This window comes from Ovis aries, chromosome 3 (assembly GCF_016772045.2).
Source record: "Ovis aries strain OAR_USU_Benz2616 breed Rambouillet chromosome 3, ARS-UI_Ramb_v3.0, whole genome shotgun sequence".
In the NCBI taxonomy this organism is placed as follows: Eukaryota; Metazoa; Chordata; class Mammalia; order Artiodactyla; family Bovidae; genus Ovis; species Ovis aries.
Window position 1 is genome coordinate 35,465,044 of NC_056056.1, and position 26,685 is coordinate 35,491,728.

At 48.1% G+C, this 26,685-nt stretch overlaps 1 protein-coding gene across 3 annotated transcripts in view; it reads left to right on the top strand.

Annotated features, from left to right (window-relative positions):
• The window catches only part of PLB1 (phospholipase B1), a 132,932-nt gene that overhangs the window by 25,819 nt on the left and 80,428 nt on the right, over positions 1-26,685 (top strand). For all 3 annotated transcript variants that reach the window (XR_009599785.1, XM_042245932.2, XM_042245933.2), the window contains 12 exons: positions 2,166-2,227; positions 3,483-3,564; positions 4,855-4,904; positions 9,227-9,267; positions 9,852-9,895; positions 13,137-13,227; positions 13,602-13,653; positions 15,745-15,831; positions 22,535-22,597; positions 23,337-23,416; positions 24,331-24,406; positions 25,330-25,434. Coding sequence is in view for 2 of the 3 variants with exons in the window: in XM_042245932.2 (XP_042101866.1) it covers positions 2,166-2,227; positions 3,483-3,564; positions 4,855-4,904; positions 9,227-9,267; positions 9,852-9,895; positions 13,137-13,227; positions 13,602-13,653; positions 15,745-15,831; positions 22,535-22,597; positions 23,337-23,416; positions 24,331-24,406; positions 25,330-25,434 (833 nt within the window). In the remaining variant the exon portion in view is untranslated. The remainder of the gene's footprint in view (positions 1-2,165; positions 2,228-3,482; positions 3,565-4,854; positions 4,905-9,226; positions 9,268-9,851; positions 9,896-13,136; positions 13,228-13,601; positions 13,654-15,744; positions 15,832-22,534; positions 22,598-23,336; positions 23,417-24,330; positions 24,407-25,329; positions 25,435-26,685) is intronic.

A 26,685-nucleotide genomic window follows, 5' to 3' on the forward strand; every position in this document is an offset into this window, starting at 1 on the left:
TGTGAAGAGAAGCGAAAAGCAAAGGAGAAAAGGAAAGACATAAGCATCTGAATGCAGAGTTCCAAAGAATAGCGAGGAGAGATAAGAAAGCCTTCCTCAGCGATCAATGCAAAGAAATAGAGGAAAACAACAGAATGGGAAAGACTAGAGATCTCTTCAAGAAGATTAGAGATACCAAGGGAACATTTCATGCAAAGATGTGCTTGATAAAGGACAGAAATGGTATGGACCTAACAGAAGCAGAAGATAGTAAGAAGAGGTGGCAAGAATACACAGAAGAACTGTACAAAAAAGATCTTCATGACCCAGATAATCACGATGGTGTGATCACTCACCTAGAGCCAGACATCCTGGAATGTGAAGTCAAGTGGGCCTTAGAAAGCATCACTATGAACAAAGCTAGTGGAGGTGATGAAATTCCAGTTGAGCTATTTCAAATCCTGAAAGATGATGCTGTGAAAGTGCTGCACTCAATATGCCAGCAAATTTGGAAAACTCAGCAGTGGCCACAGGACTGGAAAATGTCCGTTTTCATTCCAATCCCAAAGAAAGGCAATGCCAAAGAATGCTCAAACTACCACACAATTGCACTCATCTCACACTCTAGTAAAGTAATGCTCAAAATTCTCCAAGCTAGGCTTCAGCAATATGTGAATTGTGAAGCTGGTTTTAGAAGAGGCAGAGGAACCAGAGATCAAATTGCCAACATCCGCTGGATCATGGAAATGGAAATACACTCTTGACCCTCATGAAACTCCAGATAAATTCTTTTCAGGTTCAGGAAGCAAAACTGCAGAAGAAGGCTGGGAGTGGAAAAGAGATCAAGTCCCCTCTCCCCAAGTCGGGCCTCCCTTTGGCCTTGTCTGATGCTGTCTGGGGGTTCTCGCATGGCATACCCATTCAGGGAATGTGCACCCTGGACAGAGAACTGGGTGGAGAGAAGCCAGAGGGAGCAAGGGAGCCAGACCTCTGATTACATATCAGTATCATAAACGTTTCTTGACGCTGTTGAAGTTAGCATCAAGATTATATATCAGTGTGAAAAAGAAAGCTCAAGATACAGCATTAAAGGAGCTTGTAGGATATAATATTGCATCCACACTGATTACAACTGAATGAAAAGTGAGACTGATCAGGAGCCTGATGGTGGACATGAGTGTGAGCACATGAAACCGCTCTTGGCTATAGGGGTACTGGACACCATGGGTGATTGTTTTCCTTCCTCTAGATAGAGTGCTGTTACTCTGCTAGCGCTTCAGACGGTAAAGCGTCTGTCTGCAATGCAGGAGACCCGGGTTCGATCCCTGGGTTGGGAAGATACCCTGGAGAAGGAAATGGCGGTCCACTCCAGTATTCTTGCCTGGAAAATCCCATGGACCGCAGAGCCTGGTAGGCTACTGTCCACGGGGTCTCAAAGTCGAACATGACTGAACGACTTCACTTTCCCTTTCACTTTACTGTGCTACACCCTTATTTGTGTATTTAGAAAGCTAAAGGTTTGATGGGGAAACTCATTGGCTGATAAAGTGAGTCTCTCATTGTACATAAAATTTTCTAAAAACTACGTTTTAAAAGACTGGCACGAAGTAAGCTGGGACGAGAACAGTGTCTTAGCAGTCTCTCCACCTGTCTTTTCTTCCTCCTCATTTCATGTTCAGTAAGATGTCTGAAGACAGCCCTTGTCCAGCTATTATGTACAGTCATGGCTATTGGGAATGCCACTATTAGCTCTTAAGCTCACATCACCCTTCAGACTGTTCCAGAATGTCCTCCGCTTTCCCTGATTCATCCTGGATCCCCAAACAACAGCAGTTATTTGTCCAACATCACTCTCCCCTAGAGTTCTGCCCTTCACTAAGGAACCCACAAAGCAATCTGCGGTAATGTTGTCTGTGCAAGATATTGGGTTATTGCTAACCCCTCCCAGATGACACTTTTGCTTCACAACCTGGGGATTCTGCCCTAAGAGATTGCGTTAATGGATGTACAGGGTCCCAACAGCGGAGGTGATAGTTGGAGGAATGGAACCTGGACTTTCCTAACACAAGGGACAGTAATGAGCAGGGCAAATAGGTAGGGTGGAGAGGAAATGCACAAAAGCTGTGCATCTAGGGCAGGGAGTTAACTCCAGATAAATAACCAGGACAGTTCTTTCTTTCTTTTAGGAACGACCCAGGCCCATACTTCCCCTGGAGAGAACACATTGGAAGAGCAGCTGTGGCCAGAGGTAAGGGCTTTGTCTTCATGGGAGAGGTAGTGACTTCCCTGCTGAAGGGTGAGTCCAAGTCTTGATACAAGTTGACAGGCCCTTCCCTGAGGCCTTGGGGGTATAGACTGGGTGAGCTGCTTCCCCAGGGACAGGCAGGTTACCTGGCAGAGTGAAGGCAGCATACCTGTAGCTCCTGGAATTTGGGGCTCAAAATCTCTTCAGACTGAGCAGGTAGTTCCCAGAAGTGCCCAGAAAAACTTATAAAGAGGCTGGTTATCTCTGTGAACCTTTAAGCAGATGCTGTGAGTTATCCGAAGTCATTTGGGTGAGGTTTTCCCAGAATATCTACAAGATAAGAGTTGAGAGTAAATGCTTTATCTCTTACTGAAATCAGTAATTCATGAGAAATTAACTTGTGTCTCCTGGTGACAGATGTGCAACCAATTTACTGCACATTTTCCCTCATTGGAATCTTTCCCCTTTTACTCTCGGTTCTGGGGAGAATACATGTGATCTCCTTCCCAAAGTCCTCCACCTGATTCAGAGAAGCGGAGGCTGCTTTGGATGTATACGGGCATCTGAGCCAGCCAAGTGGCCTTGAGGACCAGCCCTCCCCCGAGCCCCGTCACTTGCTTTCAGCAGCCTCTCTGGGCTTAGGACACATTCTGTTCCAGTGGGGACACAAGAATCTCCCAATTTCCACTTTATCCAATTCCCAGCTCTAAATAACATAATGCCCCATATACCCACTTTTGTATAAGCAATCAAACTTAAAGAAGGAAAAGTAGATAATACAAAAAATATAACACCATAGAAGAGATTAAAAAATTTTTTAGTCTAGATATACTGGGTATCTTCATGATTTCCTTTTTATTGTGATAAAATATGCATAATATAAAATTGATCATTTCTGAGTGTACAGTTCAGTGACATTGAATATATTCACATTGGTGTGTACCTGTCACCACTTTCTATCTCCAGAACTTTCTCATTATCACAAGAGTTGGTTTTTATTCTTTATCCTGCCTCCCTCCCTCTCCACCCCACTGTTCTGAGGCATCCTACTTGCCACCTCTAAAATCGTTCTCAACAGGCATATGTCTCCTTTTACTAAGTGAACTGGGTAAAGGGTTGAAAGAGCATGACTATGGACAATTGTTGCTTCTGGATTTTGAGCCTCATAGAATAAGTACGTGGTCATCTCTGCATCAAGCTTTCAGGACCTGTAATGTTCCCTTACAAGGCAGTTGATATTTCCGACATTTGGTTTCAGGGGCAGAACCTGAAGAGTTTTTCATTCTTTTGTAACTCAGAGAATGTGCCTTCTCCAGGATCCAGTGTGCCTTCTAACTCAGGTACGTGACCCTGAGCCATGAGCCAGGAAGGCCAGCGTCTTCTCTCTGGTGTGGCTGGCAGAGGCTTGAGCCCCACTCCACGTGCACCTTTGGCTGTTCACATCTTCCCTCTTCCCTGTTCTCAGTCCCTCCTCTTTTGATATCCTCAGTCATTTCTATGGAGGGACACAGCCCACCACACCACTCAAGAGGTAAAGCCAACATGGCCCCATGGTGGCTTTACCTGGGTGAAGGCGACCCCTGGGAGCTCACCTCCAGGTGGGTGGACCATGTCACAGGAGCTGTGGATTGGGTGGATCTTGGCTATGCACGAGCCTTCCCAATCCCGTAACGTAGCCACAGTGGCTGCTCTAGACATATTTTTTCCTATAATGGGTTAGGTTCATCTAATACCTGGATGCTGTGAATGTTGCTATTGAGCTGGTCCTCTTCTCCAGCTTTATCGTCTTACACGGCTGCATTATGGACTGTGTTTAATGGCTTTGTTTGCATTGTACGGGCTTACCAGGATTTCCAGTTAAGCACGCTACTCTTACTATTCTGCCATCTAAGAAGTGTGGTTAGAAAAAGAAATCGACGTACTTCTTAGGAAGTGGCTTCTTTAGGAGGCTTACCCTTAATGCCCCCATAACATGACCAAGGAATATATCAGTGGTTTCTAAGGAAACTTAATTTTAAGGATGCTGGTGACCCAGGTAGGTCGTGGAGGCTTCCAGCAGCTTGTGTCTGATATTTATGAGTGTTCACAGGCTGTTCACAGCCCTGTTCTCTGGCAAGCCTCCAAGCCGACATGATCCCTTTTGAACCCAAATGATTTTCGTTTTACTGTGTTGCTGTCTTATTAATGCTGCTGCTGCTAAGTCACTTCAGTCGCGTCCGACTCTGTGCAACCCCACAGACGGCAGCCCACCAGGCTCCCCCGTCCCTGGGTCTTATTAATGGTGGCCAAGAAATGCAGAGTCAAGAAATAGAGGGAAGTGAGAGGCAGAAAGAGTGCCAGGTGAGAAGGAAAGGAGGTCCGTGAGTAACCTTCCATGGGACACCTCCTTGGAGATCCTGAGACCAGTCAGCAGTGTGGCCTCCAACTGAGGACTGAGCCTCTTTGGAGCAGGTTTAGGGCTTCCAGTGACTTCTTGGTCTTCAGATTCCCCCTCCCATGGCCAACCTTGGGGCATCCTTGGGGCATCCTTGGGGTGAGGACCTTGGGTCTGCTTCTCCCATTTGGCATCCTGGGCCCACATTGTGTGAAATGTAGATCTGATCTTCTTACATGGGTTCTTGTCTTTGCAGTTCACTCTCTGAGACCTTCTGATATTAAATTTGTGGCAGCCATTGGCAATGTGAGTATAGCAAGGAGATGGAGGTGGGAGGCGGGGTTTGGGACTGAGGATTCTTTGAATGAGCTCCTAGTAACCAGGAAGATTGTTTCACTTGGGGAGAGAGAACATTCTCTGAACTGGAAAAATCCTAAAATCTAGGGTTCTGAGTTGATGTTGTTTTAAATTGAGTGACTGACTCTGTTTACATTAGGATGAGGAAACTTTTGAACTTTCTTATGAGTAAATCAAACCTATTGATAAATTAGTCAAAGATCACACAGAATTTTAAAAGCAATCTCTTAAACTATCTACTTATGAGATAAAGAAGAAAAATGTCCTTACCTGCTTGGCAAATTTTTAAAAATACACCCATCTTTGCTAATAACTTTGAAGTGGTATTGTTTTATGTGGTCAGGAACTGAGAAAGGGAGCAATAAGGGAAGGATGGAGAGCGGAGAGAGGGATAAGCAGGAAGAGCGGAGGCTTGGAGAGCAGAGCCAGTGTGATTTCCGGTCAGTCCTGGCTTCCTGCAGCCCCACTGCTCTGGGCTCAGCACTGCTGCCCCACAAGTCCTAGCAGTCTCAGCGGCATGGACCACTAATCAGGTGTTCTCAGCTCTGCCCTGTACCCCTCGCGCCTGAACCAGTACCCCCTCACCTCTCCCCTTCCTCGCCTCTCCCCTTCCATGTCTTCCTCCCATCTCTGCCCACCTCGTTTCCTTCCCCCTGTCCTCTGTGTCACCGCTGCCCTCTGTACCCCTGGCCCAGGCTGCCTCCTTGCTGCAAACCCACCCCACTTCCCTGCACACAGTGCCGGCCATGGTGAAGACTTCACATTAGAAAAGCTGACCAGGCCCAGTGAAATCTGCAGCCAGGGCTCCCACCCTTGCTCTTTGCTGCTTGTGATGGTGGGGTTAAACCTGCACGTGTACGGTGTGTGTGTACACGCGTGCACATGGATGAGGGTGAAGGCGGAGGTGTCCCAGGGGGCGGGATGTAAAGGAGAGGTGGGAATAATGAGAAGAGAGATTTTCTGTCACGAGGAGCACGTTGCAGCTGCCGAGCCTGTGTGTCCCTGCGTGCTGATGGTGACACCGCAGAGCCGGGAGTGTGTGACACTGGCTGGAGGACTCGCGAATTCTCCTTCCTGAGGCAGGGAAATTCCCTGCAGGGAACTCTCCACTCCAAGCCAGGTTTCTAGAGTTAAACCAATCGGCGGTTTCCGCTGTTAGGTCCTGGCTCTGAGAGAGCTCTTTGGCTCATGAATTATTCAGCCTCGCAGCCCCTGCTGTCACTCAGCTCACCCTCTCTCCTCCTGGGAGCCCAGGGTGCTGGGAGATGCTTTCAGCCCATGACGGTCTCCCAGCCCCTGATCATTATCCTCCACCTGCAGGACAAGCCCCAACAGCACAGTTCGTAGGAGGCTGCCTGCCTCTGTCTGCCCTGAGAGTCAGCTCTCATGAACTCAGCCTGGTTTATGAAAGACATCAGGATAGGGAAAGGTAATGGAAGATAGCGAAATGAAAAGGAAGGAAGGTGGAAAGCCGGTGCTTTTGCTCCAAGTTCCTGGCGCTTCCAAGGCCTAGCACGCACTTGTGACTGATGCTAGCACTTGTTTGTTTAATTAATCTGGACTTCCTTTTCCTCACAGAATGTTAAAGATCAGAGTCATCAAAATTGTTTTCAAACTAACACTTGTGACAGACATTCATTATAATGAAAAAATGAAAACGTGTAGATAGTATTGAAAAATGGAAGGTCTCAGTCATATCTCCTATTCTCGTCTCAACAGCCATACACACACACACACACACACTTCAATATATAGGGGGTGTGTGTGAGAGAGAGAAAGTGTGTATGACCTAAATAGGGTTACACTGCAGTGTGCTATCTGTGACCTTTTATCCCTCTTAACTAAGAGTCACAGACATTTGCAGTGCCAGGGAGGTTATAATCCACTCTACCAAATTCCTTGAAGCCAAGGCTTGTGTCTCAGTCATGTGTCTCTAGGGCCACAGAACATGCAGCCAGTGAAAAGCGTGAGAGGGTAACAGGCAGGAAGGCCAGGGGTCTCCAAACCAAGGAAATAGCCTGCAAGTGTCAGACATTTTTATCTCTTAAGCGGCAGGAGGAAACAAACTAGCGATATTTTTTCCTTCTCTATACAGATTTAAAAGAAGGTTTCTCTTAAAATACTCTGTTGCCATAATGATACCTGGTTTCACCTGAAGTTAACCAATGCCTTTTTCTTATGAAAATGTTTATCTTAAGCTATGCTAATATAGTCTGCATTTACCCCAAACTCTGTTTTCAAGTTGGTTCTGCCTCTTGGCTCAGAACCTACTTGACAAACCAATATGTTATACTCAGATATTGTTCCCCTAATCTATGTAAATGAAACTATTTGTATGGTGATCTGCCTTTCTTCAAGATTCAAGTTAATCATTTTATGGCCCAGGATGAACCATTTGGGGCCAAGATGATCCCAAAATGCATCTTATGGGTGAGGGGCCTGGTGCCATTCTGAGTTTTAAGACATTCCTTTCTTTCATTAACAGACTGCTAGTGACCATATAACATCCAGCTGAAGACTAGCAGGGGGCTACTCTTTCTGCCCCCTTCTGATGCCTATGTCAGAAGCTTTCTCTATCTCATTTGTACTTTAATAAAACTTTATTACACAAAAGTTCTGAGCAATCAAGCCTCGTCTCTGGCCCCAGATTGAATTCTTCTCCTCTGGGGGCCAAGAATCCTGGCGTCTTTGCATGATTCAACAACAACCTTTCAAGTGTAGGGGGGAAATGGCCAGCAGTTGGCAAAATGGTAGCGGAGGAGTTTGCCGGGCTTGTTCCAGCCTTCCCCTCTGTGACCTCTCCCTAAGCTCTCCCATGCTCTCTCTACCTTGTTCCTCTCGTTCTCTCCCTTCCTTCCCCTCCCCACCCCCATTTGGCTTTTCTGAGGAAAACCTCTACTGTCAGTCAGGTCCACTTTGGTCAGGCACAGGCTGAGCCCTTTGCCTCAGCCCCAGAGCCAGGCCTCCCTCAGGATTTCACCTGACTTGTATTTGCATGTGGTTTTCTGTTTAATGTGTTACCTTCCCTCAGAAAACTTTTTCAAGCTCCCTCTTGTTGAAAAGAATAGAGGACTCCATCCCAGTCAGAGGAGAGTCAGCCTGTCCTCCCCAGAGGGAGCCAGAGGTATGGCCCATTTTTACAGACTGACGGGCTGTCTTTGAAGCTGGGTCCTGAAGGACAAGCAGGCCCTTTAAAGGGAAGCAGCAGCAGACTGGGTGTAAGGTAGTGATGGTACCTTATCACCCGTCATCACCACACCTGGAGACACTGTCTTCTAGGAGTTTTGAGAGAGAGAATTGGTGTCAGAACCTGTGAAAATACTACTATTGACGACAGCTAATATGTGCTGAGCACTTTCAGTGTTCTGGGCACAATTCCAAGCATCTCTGTGCTTAGTTGCTCAGTCATGTTCAACTCTGTGTGACCTCATGGACTGTACCTGCCAGGATCCTCTGTCCATGGGATATTCCAGGCAAGAATACTGGAATGGGTTGCCATTTCCTCCTCCAGGGGATCTTCCCAACCCATGGATCGAGCCTGCATCTCTTATGCCTCCTGCATTGGCAGGCAGGTTCTTTACCACTAACACCATCTGGGAAGCCCCCCAAGCATTCCTGGGACCTCACAAAAGACAAGATTCTCATGGTCTCACCTCAACCCCATGACCAGGGAAACTCTCCAACTGAGTCCTGTGTGGTTCAGCTTTTACCAAGAGGACAATCAAACGCTTACATTGTTCATTCAAAAAATAGTATCGAGTGAGTATTTACTGAGTACTTGTGATGCATCAGATGCTGTTCTAGGTCTGAGAAACATAATCAAGAACAAAACAGAAGCAAATTCCTGCCCTCCTGGAGTTTTCATTCTAGGCAAGGGAGACAGGCCACGCACATTCTAGACTGTGTATTAGACTCTCTAATTACTTTAGAGAATGGAAAGTCACAGTGAAACAACCTATTGTGTTTCTATGAAGGATGTTAACATTCCACAGAGACACATTCAAGTCTAAGCTCTCCCACCCAGTTTCCTAATCTGAAGAAACCGTTTACACCTGTTATTTCCTGAGTTTGGACCAGCAAGCTTTGGAGAAAATCTAACATCCTTTCTTCCCTCCCTGAAAAATGAACGCAGGCAGGTCTGGCCATTTTCTGGATCCAGGGATTCCCTTTTGTTGGTGGGAGGGAGTGTACTGCAGGCAGCTGGGGTCTCCCCAGGACCAGGCTCTGCCACCTTCCCTGGCTGGGCTGCTCACACGCCATATCTTTTCCAGCCTCCAGACTCAGGGACGGATGACCTGGAGAAACAAGAATGGTAATTGTTCGGGAACCCCAGAGCAACAGAGCTGAGCCGAGCCTCCAGGTTGATAAGCTCTTGTTGTCTCCCTGCTTCATTGGCGGGGAGACCTGAGGGCCAGGGAGGAGATGCCTGCTCCAGGCTCCCTTAGGGGCAGGCAGAAGAGTGGAGACCAGAACACAAACTCCTGCCTCTTCATCCAGCGTTCTGTGCGGGAATCTCCCTGGCTCCCTTGGGTGAATAAGGGAGGAACAGCGGGAAGGGCTGAGTAAGGGGTTCTTGCTCTTCCTCCAGCCTCTGTGCTCTGCTCCGGGGGATGCAAGCAGAGTTGGACCAGGGTCAGGTTCGTTTTATGTGGCGGTCTGTGTCCCCTTCCAACTTAGGACCAGACTAGAGGGGTGGGGAGGAGGGTCCAGAGCTGCTCACCCCATGTTGGGAGCTCCATTGCCCTCTGAGGTGTGCCTCTGTCTCCAGGAAGGATAAATCCAGAATCAGAGCAATGCTGAGCCGAAGCCTGTTGTGAAAGAGGCCACAGCAGTTGAGGGCAAGCATTGGTAGGCGACAAACTCAGGCTGGCATTGTATGCTTGCTTTTACTTGCAGGACTGAAAAGCAGGAGCTGCAAGCGTGCATGGGAGTGGTGACTGGTGAGTTTGGTGTTTTCATGGCTGGAATCCAGATTGTCCCTGTCCCTCCCAACACAGCAGCCCTTTGGTGAAAAAAGAGGATGCGCCCTACTGGCCACATTGCGGCAGAGCCTGAGGAAAGGACATTCTGAGAGGACAGAGAGGGAGCCAGGGTGTGAAGAGTCACGTCCTTTGAAAGGAAGGCGTGAGAGATGTGTCCGAGGGTCCCTGAGTGGGAAGACTCCAAGAGACATGGGGTTAAGGTTAAGGGATGTAGGAGAGGGGTCAGGAGTGCCTGGACCAAAATCCCGAGGCTTCTTCTCCTCCAGGACCCCAAGGCGGGACCTACAGCACTTCATCTGGGAAACTGTCCACCATTCACTGCCCCCACCACCACACCCAGGAGAAGACCCAGCTCCAATTACCAGCTCATTTCATTTTGTAGTAACTCCCTTACTTACAAAATAGGTATATCAATTGGCTTCAGCAAAGTGAAGAATGAAAACTAACCATAATCCCTCCATCTAGAGATAATGATTGGGCTTCCCTGGTGGCTCAGATGGTAAAGAATCTGCCTGCAATGCAGGAGATCTGGGTTTGACCCCTGGGTCAGGAAGATCCCCTGGAGGAGGAAATGGCAATCTACTCCAATATTCTTGCCTGGAGAATTCCATGGACAGAGGAGCCTGGCATCTACAGTCCATGGAGTTGCAAGGAGTCAGATAATCAGTATTAAGATTTTGGCCTTTTATATATAAATGTGCTTAGGAATATGTTATATGTAGCATTTTTTTTTCACTTAATATCAGAGGTTCCTTGCAACTCAATTAAGTCATCCTGAAACCCCTGAGTGCCTTAATGCCAGCTGAATTAGCCTGGTGGATAGAGTCACCTATGGCTGGTGTTCACAAGCCAGGAGCAAGAATACCACTTTTCACCCCATAATTAGAGTGAAAAGACTCGGGTGGCAATGCAAATGCTCTCCTGAGCTGGCACTCAAGCAGAGCATAATAACAAGTGAGGTAATTGGTGCCCTGTCAGTTTAGCCCATGAATGTCACCAAGGACCTGGGAATTATGAGGCTCCCTGCAAAGTGAGGGATAAATAAGACACTGGTCCTGCCATCTGCCCTTGCCATCCATCAGGGGAGGCAGAGGCCTGGTGCCCAGCCCTCCAGGATCTGATTGACAGGTGAGGGGACATTGGTGGCCAAAGTGGTGGGGGGTCCTCTTGCAGAGTCAAGTGTTCAGAAGGAGCAGGCCCCTGTGACTTGGTGACTATCTCAGCTCAGGCTAGGTTTGGCCCTGTTTACCTTTAACTGGTAGGAAAAAAGAGATGAAGTGGTGTATTTGGGGGAGTCTAGGAAGATGGGGTATAGTTTAGATCCTGAAACCGTAAGCACAGCTATGGCTTTACCTGATTTCTCAGTCTGTCTCCATTTTGGGGGTTCCTGACCCACCTGGTAACAAGTCCTGCTAGCCCCCCATTAAGTGCAGCATGGCCGGGAGCCCCACTGAGCAGAGGAGCAGCAGAAGGCAGGGCGGTGGGGGCAGGGTGCACCTGTGTGCCCCTAGGGACGGGACTCACCTGGAGCTGACAGGGAAGCCGGTCAAGCTAAGAGGGATGGGCCAGGGAGGGGGTGATATTGGGTAGCCAAGCCCACAGAGGAGCAACTGGTCTTCCAGGAGAAAGTGCTACAGGGGCATCGAGGCCCGAGTTCAGCCCATCTGTCCTTTGACCCCAGAACCTTGGAGCCCTTCCAGTCTAGCTGTGTCCCCTCACCCACCACAGCCATTGTGCCATTGTGCAAATGGGAAAACTGAGTCTCAGAGAGGTAAACAGACCTTCTCAAAGTTACACGGTCAGTATGTGGCAGAGTCCCTGGGAACCCAGGTGGCCCAGCCCCATGGCCCGCGTCCTTTGTTCTGACTCCAGAGAGGGGTAACTAGGACAGAGCAGCTGCCAGCAGCCCTAGAATAAAATAATGGGCAGATTGATGTGAAAAGACCCAAGGCCACGTTTGATCACAAAGAAGCAGTGTTTTACAAACACCCTTAATTTGGTCTTCCGTGGTGGCTCAGCTGGTAAAGAGTCCACCTACAATACAGGAGACCTGGGTTCGATCCCTGGGTCGGGAAGATCCCCTGGAGAAGGGAATGGCTACCCACTCCAGAATTCCGGCCTGGAGTATTCCATGGCCTGTATAGTCTATGGGGTCCCAGAGAGTCAGACAGGACTGAACAACTTTCAACACCAAGCTGTTTTGTCATTCATCCTCACAGACCCTCCTGATTTGAGGAAGAGAAAGTGCCCCACCCCCCACCCACTCACATGCGCGCACTCTCACGCAGACACGCCCACACACCCACTCTGACCCTGTCACTTTCAGCTCTGGGTTCCCACCACGCATAGGGGATGGGCTCCGTCCATGGGCTGGTCAGGGCGCCGTAAAGGAGCCTCATGAGTCTGGGTTGAGGATGAAGATGTTGTGGCCCCAGGTGACTGAGGGGGCTGCCCATGCAGACGAAGCCCAGTGGACGACTCCCGCTCTCCTGCCCCTTCTCTCTCTGCTACCTGCACAGTGTCAGCTTCCTTCAAAAGCAGCCCCTCTTGAGCTATCTTTTGGATTCTGCTCCACAAAGCCCCAGGCACTTGTGGATGGGGACAGTGGAAAGAGGGGCCAGGGAGGGGAGCACCGCTTCGCTGCCTTGACACTCTCCCCCTCTGCCCTCTCCTCTCTCTGGGGCAGACACAGCCTAACTGGTCCTGACAGCACTATTTTTAGCGGTCCTCCGGCTGTCAGCTCTGGGACGCGTCTTCTGTGTGCTCCCCGGAGCCTTCCCGCTCCGCTGTCACTCTCAGGAGGAGGGAGGGCAGGGAGGCAGCCTGCGGAGGCCCGCATCCCAGCACACTTTCCCTAACGAGTACACAGCGCAGGACAGTGAAGAGCTGCGGGATCTGAGTGCTCAGGCTCAGATCCCAGCCCCCTCAGGCAGCTGGCGTAGCCTCCCCCAGCCTCAGTTTCCCTTCACACACAGACACACCTCGGGGCTTAGCACTTGGCTGGCCAGCACCTGGTGGATGCTCCTTTTCTCAACTCTGTTCACTTCCCAGGGCTTGCTCCATGGTGGCCCTCACAGCCTAAGGCAGGTCATGCTTTGGGACAGGGGCGGGGACCCTGGCACCTCACCCCAGATGGGTCAGTCTTTACAGGTGACCGCGGGCTGCCAGGACCACAGCCTCAAACTAGCGCTCTCTTTAGTCCTTTCAGATGCCATTAGACACTTCAACCCATCTGTTCTGAAGCCCATATGCGCCCTCGGGACGGGAGCGGTAGGCCGTGTTGCTGCTGAGTAAGCTCTTTTTCTGGCTGTCTGCAGGGCTGGGCGCCCTGTCGTCCTTGGCATCTGGATGGGAGGCTTTGATGGTGCCGGGGTGGGGGTGGGGGGGCAGGAGGAGGGTGGTGGTGCTGGAAGAGTCAAAGAGGCTTTAAAAGAAAGATCTGTGTTAAGTCAAAGCCGAGATGTGTCTCCTGTGCTGACTTTAGTCTGTTGGTGGGCCTAATAAAAAAAATCAAGTCAGTGTCTGCCTTCCAGGACTCAGGAGGGGTGCAATGCAGCCTCCTGCTCAGAGCCTTGTGCGTAGGCTGGGGCAAGCAGCAAGCTTTCAGCCCCTGACAAAGTTGTATTTAACTGACTTTTCTCTTGGCTCCCTTCCCTCTGTGCAGAGACTTGTGGATTCAGGCAAAAGACCTGGTGAGGAACATGAAAGAGAACCAGGTGAGAATCCATCCAGCTCTGCTGGGGGCTATTCTATCTGCTAGGAGGCCATCAGACCAAAGACAGCAGGCCGCCGAAGCCCTGAAGCCATCATGCCCTGAGCTTGGCAACCAGTGTGGCCTGGGCCCTCCAAGAACACCCCTGCCCCTGGTATCCTCTGGAGGCCAGTAGAACACAGGGCCTCTTCTCATATTCCCCAGTTTGGTCCTGCCAAAGTCGGCAGATGAACTAAATAACTTCTTGCTCAGTGAGGTGGTTGAAATCTTGGGTTCTAGAGGGACACCTTTTGGAGGATGAATCCTGAGTTTCCACCTATTAGCTGTGTGACACTGGGTAAGGCACTTAACCTCTCTAATCCTCAGATTTCCCATTTATGAAATGAGAGTAATACAAGGGCCTGCAGCACAGGGCTAGGGGTGGATTCAGTGAGGTGCTGCGTGCACCTAGCACAGAGGCAGTGCCCAGTGCAAGCCTGCAGCTGTCATTGTCATTGAAGAGACTGTTCTGTCATTACTAATCATCATACCCATTCTAGTTCTTGGGTGAAGGCTTCTGTCACAAGCATGCTGGGGCTTTAGTCCCCACTCTCCTAGGAGTGTAGACACCCTTTACTCAGAAGCTCACATATGGGTTTGTAATAAACTGCCTTTAATCTATTGTGCTCTCCTTATGGACAAGTATCAAATCTAGGGAAGCTTTGCTATCAAGCTGGCTTTTAGCGAGGGACTTAGCCTGAACCACTGGAACCAAAGGAAGCCACTGTCTCAGCCAGCCATGCATTCATTAAAGAGTTGGGATGTTCAAGCCAGGTCATTCCAATTTATACAAGTGAAGTCGCTCGGTCGTGTCCGACTCTTTGCAACCCCATGGACGATAGCCGACCAGGCTCCTCCGTCATGGAATTCTCCAGGCAAGAATACTGGAATGGGTTGCCATTTCCTTCTCCAGGGGATCTTCCCAACCCAGGGATCGAACCCAGGTCTCCCACATTGCAGGCAGACACTTTAACCTCTGAGCCACCAGGGAAGCCAGTTTATACATGGAGAGGGGCAAATATAGGAGCAATGCTATAAAGAGTGGCTTCTTCCAAACTAGAGACTTCTCAAATTTCTGGAATGATCATAACATTCTGGAAAATGGCTAGAGGTCTTGAATCAAATCCTGTCATTTTGCAGATGAGGAAACTGAAGCCCCAGAAAGTCTTATGACTTGTCTGAGTTCAGAGCCAGTTAGTTAGAGCTAAAATCAAAAGTGCCTGATTGACATCCAGTGCTCCTCCGGAGCACCATGCTGCCTCTTCCAAAACAGAAGTTTGTTTTTTTGTTCCACAAGTCACACGTTCATTAGAGAAAGATCAGAAAACACAGATAAACAAAAGAATACTAAAATCATCGCAAACCATCCTTAAACCGGATGTCTAGAGATAGTTACTGTTGACAAGTTGGTGTACAGTCCCTTCCATAATTTTTCCAAGCACATACATTTGTATACATTTTATAAAATAGCCATGTTGCTTGATGTATACACTTTTTACAGTCTGCTTTTCTTGACATCATATTTCTGCTGATGGCAGTTATGCTTTCCAGCACTTTTTGAACAGTCACATGGTATTTCATGTCATGAGTGCTCCATAGTTTACACAGCAATCCTCTATTTTAGGCATTTATATTGTTTCCAACTTTTTACTCTTATGACAAGGCTTCATCATTGTAGCTAAGTCTTTCACATATCCATTTCCTTAACACTCATTTTTGGAAATGGATTGTTGGATCTAATGGTAAGCCTCTTAAAAAAGTTTTGATGGATTTTTCCATATTGCCTTCTAGAGCAGGCATTGAGCCCAGGTCTCCCGCATTGCCGGCAGATTCTTTACCATCTGAGCCACTGATCTGGGGGATTCTGATCTGGCGGATGCTAAAATTCTACAACTTTAAATGCCTACCCTAGATGTCTCCTTTTGAAAAAATCCATACATATGGTTTGGGGAGGGCTTGTATGAAATCAAAAGACAGGCAAAGAGAGAAGCTCTTTTGGCACCAGGATTCCCTCCATCTCTTTTTCATGGTATCATCCTTCATTTCTTTTTTACAGCAACTTGACTTTCAAAATGATTGGAAACTCATCAATGTGTTCTTCAGTAATGCTAGCCAGTGTCACCTGTGCTCCTCCACCCAACAGGTAAACCGCAGGCGGGAGGCAGAGGGATTGCAGATGCTGGGGTGGGTGCCGAGTGAATGAACTAAGCCTGACTGATCTGCGCCTGGCAGGCTGGGCCTGATGGCGCTTATTTCCGAGTTAGGGCAGGCAGGTAGACAGACAGATATCTAAGGGCCGAGGAACCATGCTGAGGGACATGCATATATGCACGCTTAGTCACTCAGTTGTGTCCGACTCTTTGCGACCCCGTGGACTATGGCCACCAAGCTCCTCTGTCCCTGGGGATTCTCCAGGCAAGAACACTGGAGTGGTTGCCATGCCCTCCTCCAGGGAATCTTTCCAATCCAGTGATCAAAACCACATCTCCTGCATTGCAAGAGGATTCTTTACCACTGAGCTATGGGGGAATTCTTAACTTACCATCCTATCAGGAAGAGGAAACCATGATATAGATAAACTGAGCCAGTGATCATTCTGCAACTGAGGAAAATTCACTTTCTGATAAAAGATCATTTTACCTCTTATAGCTCCAATTTTATTTAAATGCTGACATCAGGAGTTAAAGCAGGATCTGTACTTTTGGTATTGCTTCTTAACTAGTTTACTGTGAACTCCAGTTTTAAAGAAAAGTTGTCGAGTTGTTCATGTAGGTTGACTATATTGTCAAGGCTCTTTGGCATTCCCAGGAATGGGATATGAAATACGTGACTTTTAAAATATTTTATGTAGGTGACTGACTGTGACTTACGTCTTTATTGAAGAGTGTCTAGGTTAGGATCAGTTGAAGGTGAAAGGGTGGCTTAGGCTATGGTGACATCAACGGCACACATTTGATTCTTCAGGAGCCTGCTTGCCTCCAGGATGGCCCCGCCACTTACAACAGTTCAAGTGCCTGCCCGCTGTCCTTTCAGCCACCTTCCAGGGCCTCCACCAGGCCATGGCACAAGCAAGGGTGAAGTTTCTTGGGTGCTGTCCTCTTATTTTCTGTGTCCTTCTCCCAAACACATACTCTTGCCTTCCTCCAAATGCTCCATGATTCCCAGCCTACCATCAAAACTCCACTTCCTTTAGTGATGTTGGGCATGTAGATCTTGAATCTTGTTCTACTTCACTTCTGTCTTCTCCCATGGCAAGTGAAATTTACATTGTCTGTTTATTCTTGGCACCCTCCACTTAGGCCATCACACAAACCAGCATGTAATCATGTGCTTTACACATTCGTGCCCTGAATGCTCAAACAAGCGATTAGGCATTACTATATTCCTCTGTATATCCACTCATGCATCCATCCATCCATCCATCAGTTATCTATTCATGCATAACCTCATTCTTTCCACTTACATGCAGGCACATATTATGGTATTTATGATGAGTTGTTCACGCTAGCATTTGACTTTTTAAATATTTGAATGCATTCATTAACACTTCCACTCATTCATGACTTCTTCCACACATTTTATCTTGGGTTCAAGCATTGCTGCATGAATTCTTGCATTCTTTCATGTATTTATTCCTTCAATACATTACATTGATTCTTAAATACGTACACAAAATATTCTTGTGTGCGTGTGTCCATTTATGTATTATTTACTTTTTAAATTTTCTAACTACACAAGCAGTGCTCAAATGCTTTCTCCTTTTAAAAATGAACCATTACAGTTAATGCGAAAATATTCTTTAGCCAACACCTCTGATCCTCTCACTTTTTTCTCCCAAGTATTTTGCACATCTGTAATTCCTAGTATTCCTTTATGGGTGTGTATATGAGAGAGGTTTAACATAAATAGTGTTATATTGTATCTACTATTGAATAATTTTTTTCACTGAATATTTTTGAGATCTAGTCATGATGATACTTATAGATTAAATTTATTCCTTTAATTGCTAAATAATGTCCCATAGTGTATGTTTACCAGATTTTATTTTGCTATATCTATATTGGTGACCATTTAGGTGTTTCTAGTTTTTCACTATTGTAAACAATCTTGTTCATTTACTTGAACATAGTGTTTTTCTAAATACAGTGATTGTATTTCATTGTATTCAATTATAGTGTAATTATATTTCAAATTGTAGATTGAAGTATATTAATGGGTCAAAAATCAGTTTAAAAGATTATAACCAAAAACTATAGAAAAAGAATAGAATCAACTATAAAATACTAGAGTTTATTGCATGTAGAGTTTATGGGCTTGTGATTATTTTTGTTTCATTTATATATAGATATGTATGTACTGGGTTGTGATGTGAAATATACCTCACACCATGGGTCATGATCAAGGCAGTTTGAAGAGAAGTGCCTTGAGTAGATTCTGAAACAGAGAATTGCTGGTTATCAGATACATACACTTTAAATCTTGAAGGACTACCTAATTGCCCTCCAAAGGAGCCAAACCCATTTATAGTCTAATATCTTAGGACCAATGCCAGCATGTAAAGGGGCTTTTCCAAACCACTAAGCAGTTCTCAGATACCAGCGGGATGTCCTACAATTCAGCTCAATTCTGACATGATCTACCTAGAGATAGCATCAGATCCTGCAGGCTAAGGGCCCAGTCCTCCAGGACCGCCCCCCACCCCACATTTCAGATGCCAGTCCCAAGTCCAGGTTGTCATCTGAGCTTCTGCCCAACTGGCTATAGATTGGAGATTCCAACAAGCCCCTCCTTGAGTTCAGTTAGTTTTCTTGAGTAGCTCACAGAACACAGGGAAACATTTTACTTATTGGGTTATTGGTTTATTATAAAAGGACATAACTCAGGATCAGCCAGATGGAAGAGATACACTAGGCAAGTTATGGGGAAAGAGCCAGGACCCTCCATGCCCTCTCCAGCTGGGCCATTCTTCCAGCACATCCAGGTGGTCACCAACTGGGAAGCTCTCTGAACCTATCCTTTTGAGCTTTTATGGAGGCTTCATTATATAATATGGTGACTGACTAAGTCATTGACCAGTGGCAGTTGATTCAGCTTTCAGCCCCAGGTAGAGGGTCGGGTGGGGGAGGAAACTTAAGTTCCAACTCTCTAGCCACAGGGTTGATTCTCCTGGCAACCAGCCTCTGTCCTTAGGGGTAGTCCAAAAGTCACCTCATTAGCATAGCAAAACACACTTTTATGCTGTCATCACTTAGGAAATTCCAATGGTTTATAAACTCTGTGCCATAAAAAGGGACAAAGACCAAATATATACTCTGCATTATAAATCACAATATCACATATTCTCACCAATGTCTGAGTGTACCCATTCTCCAACCTTCCCAACACTGTTACCAACCTAATGACTCTTTTTTGTCACTATGTGAAATTCCCTCAAGATCTAGTCATGTTGAGACATATGGATTAAGTTTGTTCACACTTAGAGCCTCACACCTTTAATTGGCTGTAAACATATGACAAAAGTAATTCACGCCTCACCTCTGATTTCTAAAGGGCTACATACCAGTGACTTAATCTCTGTAAAGTGAGCTCAATGTAGCAATCTTTACTAGCATTCACTTAAATTCCCACTTCGTTGCATATTTTCTTCTCTCTTGATTTTTGTTTTGCACAAAGACCACCAAGGGTTTTGAGCCTAGAATAAATCTCACCTCCACTGCCATTGCCCCCATAGGACCTCGTGGCTCACAGGTCTGGCTCTCAGCATCCTTGGCCTGGGTTGGCTGCTTCCTGCCTTCATTCCTCCAGTCTTGCTTCTGCAGCACAGACCCACCCCTCACATCCTAGTCTTCCTGGTGGTGCCTCTGGTCACAGCTAACCCAGAACCACCATCTGAGAAGTTCTTACACAGCAGTTTGCATCCCCAGTGGACATCACAGGCACAGCCTCTCCATGAGGGGTTGTTCTGCAGTCTCAGGAGTTGCAGCAGGTACTCTGAGACTGTGGGCTCCAGGCTTCCACCTGACCTCAAAGCAGTCCTACCTTTACTGGCAACATACATACATCAGGTTCCCTGAAATAGTTCATATGAAATAAAGGTATTTCACTGTTAAGGAGACATTCAACACATAAGTTCCTGTCCTACTTAGGACCTGGAATTTTCCTCCTATAAGAGGCCTTGGGGCTCCTTTCATGGGGAATAGACAAGGGCCTGGGTCCACACTTGCTCTTTAGGGGTTTCTTAAGACCAGAGTTGTAAGAGGAAGATGATGAGGAGCTATTCATTAGACGGTGACAGTGCTGCCTCAGGCCTGCTCTGGTGGGTCCAGCTATTCAGAGGCAGGTGCTTCAGAGGCAGCTGGTAACCTGGCTCATAGCAGTGACACAGGGATGGTTTTAGGGTCTGGACTCTTACTTACTGCTCTCCAGTTAAAGTCTAAATGTGGGGAGTAAGAAAAAAATATCAGAATAAGAGATAGGAGAAAGGAAAGAGATGAAGACTGATACTGCAAGAATTCACCCCTGAATCCAGTTTGTTTGCCCCATGCACAGTGGGCCGTGGGACACCAAGGTTTGCAGAGAGAAAGGATTTACTCACCAGGCAGCCAAGCGAGAAGGTGGGAGAACAATCCTCACATCTACCTCGGGACATTTATGGGAGAGAGAGACAGGGTGATCTGGGACATGGGGAGTGTGGGAGAAAGGTGGGGAGAGAAGGAAAAGTGAGGGAATTGTAGTTCTGCCCAGGAGCAACCAAGCTGTTAATACCTGCTTCTTCATGGGACACGCGTTCAGAAAAGGGCTGTGTCAGCCTGTTCTGAAGGTGGAATTCAGGGTCTTCTGGTATCAAAAGGTCACCAATGGGACCCTCAACACATGCCCATTTGGAGGTCTCAACCATTCTTATTCATTTGGAGCTCAAGCTAGTGAACAGCTGACTCCAAATTCCTGAAAAACAACTTGGGCAAACATCTCATTGTTTAAGCTACGTCATGCTTGGAGGACATACAAGTTATTGTAAAAACAATGAAAGGGAGCTTGATCAGTGAAAGCAGATTACAGTTCATTATTTATTAAGCAAGTTACAGTTTAATGTATCTAATGGATAACAACCCTCGGTTTCAAAAATACACTCGCTTATTCTTTCAGATGCCTTTAGAAATGGATGTCAACATTTCGGAGGGCACACACTGGCAGTATGACTCAAGAAATCGAAGTGTTTGTGCCTTTTGACTGAATAATCTTACTTCTCGGAATGAATCCCAGGGAAATACTTTGTTAGAAAAAGTTGTCTGGTTGCAGGCACATGTTTGATAATGGAGCATTCTTCTGATTCTAGGGGCAAAAGATATCAATGGAAATATGCAAGTTCATTTGAAGAAACAAGCTTCCCAAGTGGCGCTAGTGGTAAAGAACCCTCCTGCCAATGCAGGAGACGTAAGAGATGTGGGGTTCAATCCCTGGGTCAGGAAGATCCCCTGGAGAAGAATATGGCAATCCACTCCAGTATTCTTGCTGGAGAATCCCATAGACAGAGGAGCCTAATGGGCTACAGTCCCTAGGATTGCAAGGAGTTGGACACAACTGAAATGACTTAGTATGCATGCATTTGAAGAAGTAAACTTTTTTCCTGATTTCAACTTATGGAGGAGTTTATCATATGTGACATCATAGGCAAGGGACATTTTATAGGAGTATCATGTCTTCCACTAAAGACATGGTGCCCCAGTTGGTGCCCCACAGGCAACCATTCAGCACTTGGAAAGCCTAGGTGGGCCCCAGCTCACTCTGCAGCAGTGAATAGGCACCTTGACCAAGAATTTTCTAAAGCAGAGTTTGCAGTCCAAGGAGAACCATGCAGGGACTCCCCGAGGGAAGAGGGATGCCCTGAGTATGGTCCAGAGGGGAATTGAAGCCCTTTCTCGACAGACTTCCCAGGCCTCTTTAGAAGGGAAAGTGTGATGCTGAATGTCACGCTCAGGGAGAGAAAAAACTGAGACAGAAGGCTTTATTGCTGGCTGTGGCAGCAGCATGGGCAGGACTGGCTAGCAGCGGATAGCCTTGCACTGAAGCAGAGACACAGGATGGGGGAGACTGCCCTCCAAGCAGTCCCAGCCTCAGTGATTGACAGCTGTCTCCAGAGTCAGTGCCTGCAAGGCATGCTTTGTCGTCCTCTGAGCCATGTTGCCTCAGGGGACATCAGGTATGCAGGCAGCTGAGAAGATTGTCTTGTTGAAAAGTTTACTTTTGTTTTGTTTTCACACAGAAAACATAAACCAGGGCTGTTTTTTTGAAGTGCTCTTATTTGCTTATTTTCATTACACAAGAGGAATTGGGTGGATAGGAGGTGTCTTTAAATAGTCAGTGACAAGAGTCCCTTTCTTGGGGTGGATGTGGCAGGGGGAGGTCTGCGAAGAGTGTAATGGAAAAGTTTGGAGGACCTTCTGAGTCCTTAAATCCAAGCATAATTATGTCCCCGCTCTGGACCTGATTTTCTTCAGGTCAAAGTGATTCCATCAGCCTTTGGGAGTAAGTCTGGCCTCCTGTCCCAAATGTTAGCTTTCTAATTGCCTTGATCTTGGGCTTGCTCTTCCCTGACATGAAACTTTTTTCCTGGTGGTGGGTGATGGGTCAGGGAAGTCAGAGAATGGACCAGAAAAAAAAAAAAAAACAACCTAGGGAGCTCTGGGAACTCTACACCTGTCTGTGGGAGACTGGGATCTAGAAGGGCCTTTGTCGCTATCAGGCCCATCGAGGTAGGTGGGGGTGGCTGGTGAAAGCAAGAGACAGGCCGGTGTGAGCCTGGACATCTCGTCCCACCCACGTTTAGCACATTTCTCCTTCCACAGCAAAGTCATGTGACAAGCAGCCTGGACCAGCTGACCAGGACGCTGGACTACCTGCAACAGGAGGTGAGGCTCCCCCAGCTCTGTGGGCCCAGGCGCCCAGAACTCCGTCACAGGCGCCTGCAGCAGCCAAGAGAAACTGTCCTTCTGTGGGTTGGTGGGGCTCTGGTTCCCTTTAAACGGCCTCCACTGCGATGGGGAAACGGACTCCCAGGAGGGAGTCCAAGACTCCAGAGAAAGGGAAGGCATTGGAGGAGCCAGGCTTCTTGGCCTTTTGATGAAAAACGGGTCAGATATAGAACTCTTTACTCTTGCAAAGGATATTCCTGAGGGACCTCTGGAGAGGAGGAAGGATATAGGCCAGTTCTTCCCTGGGTTCTTGGTGACCTGCTATTTCCTGAGGACTGGCTCTGACTGCGTCTAGGGTGGCGATGGCCTGGAGGGGCCTTGAAACCCTCAAACTCCACTAAGTGACCAGTGAGGGCACTGCATATCCTGGAAACCCCAGGGGAGCTCTGGGAGAAGAAGAGAGTCTACAGTCCTATTATCACCAGGTCTTGCTGCCCTGTCCATACTGTGGTGGAGAGGTACCCTGCCCACCATGGGGGATGACGGCACAGCGGCAGGGCCAAAAGCTTTGAACCAACCCTAACCAACTATCTCCCAAAGGGCCTGCCTGTTTAACAAAGAGGCCCATCGTGCTCAACTGGACCCCAAACTAGGTTCAAACCAAGGGTTCCAGGAAGGCCATGCCGCCGTGACCCTGACTCTGCAAATGTTCATCTTTTCCCTTGTATCCCTCTAGGTCCCCAAAGCATTTGTGAACCTGGTCGATCTCTCTGAGGCTCTGAGGGGCTCACACTGGCATCAGAAGACTCTGCTTAGGTAAAAAGGGGACCAGCATTTGTGGCCTGGTACCACGTGTCAGGCACTGTGTGAGGCACTTCATGTGCATTAACTGATCCAAGGGATGGAGTTAGAGAGAGGCGAGGGGACGTGTATGTGTGTGATCACACAGCCGGTGGGGGCAGAGTTGGGCTGCAGGAGCGGCCTGGATTAAGGAATGAAATAGTCACTCTGGTTGACGTGGCGCCAGGTGCCCTACTCCCACCAGAATGACTTGAGAGTTTAAAAAACAGCTTGGGTAAAACGTCCAGAAGCCAAGACGTGTTACTTCAGGACACTGGAGAGACAATTTAGCCTAAGTGGATTTTATTTTCACACAACTTGATTCCCATATATTTCTGAAATGTTTCAGAGAATTTAAACTTTATGAACCTAAATCTTGAGATTTCTGGCCTTGTATCCAGAAAAGATATCCTTCGTGATGTCCTTGGTGATGGATAGTGCTGCAGTCCATGGGGTCGCAAAGAGTCGGACATGACTGAGCGACTGAACTGAACTGAACCCAGAAAAGTTCATGTGGATAAAGTCAGGACAGGGATGGTTGGAGGTGGTGGCGATGGAAAGGAGAGGAAAGGGGCATTTGAAGAGGAAGAAGGGAGAGGGTCTCAGAGTAGGGGAAAGAAGGAGAGAAGGTGGGCCTCTGGGGGAGGGAGGGAGGCGGTGCATCAGGAGGTGTCTCCATAATGTACCCTTTTTCTCCCCAGTGTGTCCCTCCCATCCTCCCTTTCTTCTTACTTCCTTCTTTCTCCTGGACCCTCTGAGACCCCCAACTCGTCCCTTCCCTGCTCCCTAAGCAGCACCCAGGTCCCCTCATCCCCATCTTTCCCCAAGGGGCTGTCTGGATGGTCCCAGCACTGCATCCACACTCACTTCTGGCTTGTTTTAACCTGCAGCCCCACGGCCCAGCCCTGCAGGTGCTCAGGGGAGACCTCGCGGCTGAGCAATGTTGTGACCCAGTGGGCTTACCAGGTGAGCCCACCCTGGGACACTGGATGCTGGCTCACAGGGGAGGGTGGCCGTGAAAACAGAGGTGTAGGAACAATGAGGGTGCCAGCTTGCTGAGGTGGGGCTCCACCTGCTGAAGTTGGGACTGAGAGTCAGGAACCCAAGGCAGCAACTCCTCTGGGGGCACTTCCAGGTGGTGCTGTGATTTTCCTGGATGTAAAGTGGGGACGTACTGGTTGCTGGGGGGAGAGTAGGTGGAAGTGCAAGGGTGGTGGTGGTACCTACGGCTAAACATGCTGAAGAACTTTGGAGAGCACTCCGAGATCGTTTGGTCATTACCGCATATACTGTGGCTGCTGAGCTAGTTTGCCCAGATTAGGCTTGTGCCCCAGACTATAGCCAGAAACAATAGCCCCTGAAGACATGTATCAAGCTTACAGCAGAGACCGCATGACAGTGTGGATGGCTCAGCAGAAGCCTTCATCCCCACCAGCAAACAGCACAGAACACAGCTCCCACTGATACATATTACCATGATGATTTTTAATCTAAGAAGAGATTTATACCTGTGAAGCTGTATGGCACTTGACTCACTCAGGAAGCGACAGCTTCTGACGGGGTCATAGCATAGCCCTCTACAGAACTCAGCCCTTGAAGAGAGCGTGGGGGCCCTAGCCATGTGGTGGGCAGCTGTATACTTCTTGAGCTCTCAGAGAATATACTTCAGGTCTGACTCTGCTATTAGCTGATGCTAGCACTTCAGAGGAGAATGAAAACCCAATTTAGTCGATCATAAGGCCCCCAAATATGCGATGAGAGGAGCTTGCAAGCAGCGCACAAATCAGACCAGCATGGGTGGGTCATTCTGACCGGTGCAGGGGTGAGGGACTTGCTGGGAGGACAGGAGGATGGGGCAGGCTGAACGTTGATGGTGCTCGTTTCTTCAGGAAACTTGGGAACATCTCCTGGCCTCCAGCAAGTACAATGAGCAGGAGTCCTTCGTGGTCGTCTTCCAGCCTTTCTTCTACGAGAGAGCCCTGCCACCACCCTCAGTGAGTGAGGCCCGGCCCACACCCTCTCCTGCCCCTGTCCTCTCCTCCACAGGAGACCCAGCCCAGGACGTGCAGTCTCAGGGGAAATGCTGCAGTTCTCTCTTATACTCTGGGGCCCGTTTCCCCGTGGGGCTGGCTAACCCTGTGAGGTGGGTTCTGAGAAGCAGAGCAGCCCGGAGGTAAAGAGCATGGACTTCACACAGACAGCTACCAGCTCTGGAATGGGCTGGCTGTGTGACTGTGGGCAAGTTGTCTGAACTCTCTGTGCTTTGGTTCCTCACCTGGGATGTTAGGGCCATTTTTAGTAGGGTGGTTGTCAGTTCAGTTCAGTTCAGCCGCTCAGTCATGTCCAACTCTTTGCGACCCCATGAATCGCAGCACGCCAGGCCTCCCTGTCCATCACCAACTCCCGGAGTTCACTCAGACTCACGTCCATCGAGTCAGTGATACCATCCAGCCATCTCATCCTCTGTTGTCCCCTTCTCCTCCTGCCCCCAATCCCTCCTAGCATCACAGTCTTTTCCAAAAATGAGTCAACCCTTCACATGAGGTGGCCAAATACTGGAGTTTCAGCTTTAGCATCATTCCTTCCAAAGAAATCCCAGGGCTGATCTCCTTCAGAATGGACTGGTTGGATCTCCTTGCAGTCCAAGGGACTCTCAAGAGTTTTACCCAACACCACACTTCAAAAGCATCAATTCTTCGGTGCTCAGCCTTCTTCACAGTCCAGCTCTCACATCCATACATGACCACTGGAAAAACCATAGCCTTGACTAGACAGACCTTAGTCGGCAAAGCAATGTCTCTGCTTTTGAATATGCTATCTAGGTTGGTCATAACTTTTTCTTCCAAGGAGTAAGGGTGGTTGTCAGGGGTGAGTAAATAGGTGTGAGGATCTTAGAACAGCGCCTGGTGTGTGGAAGCCCTCCGTATCTCTCAGCCATGGTGACTATTCAGGGTGGAATTTCCAGGCACCACGCCACACTCTCTCTGCAGGCTCCTCCACACCCATCCTTACAAGGGAGGGTGATTCGAGTTGCTTCCTCACCCAGGTCACTGAACCAATGCCTCTCACCCCAGGAGGCCTGCAACCACAAGCGCTGTGGTGGGTCCAGGCACGCTCAGCTCAGCAAGGTCTCTGACGCCTCTGGGGCTTTAGCACTGTGTATCTGGGCAGTTTTCCCTCCAGGCTCTTGGTTTCTGTTTCCTGGAGTCACTGTGTCCCTCCGGGACTTCTGTGATGTTTAAATA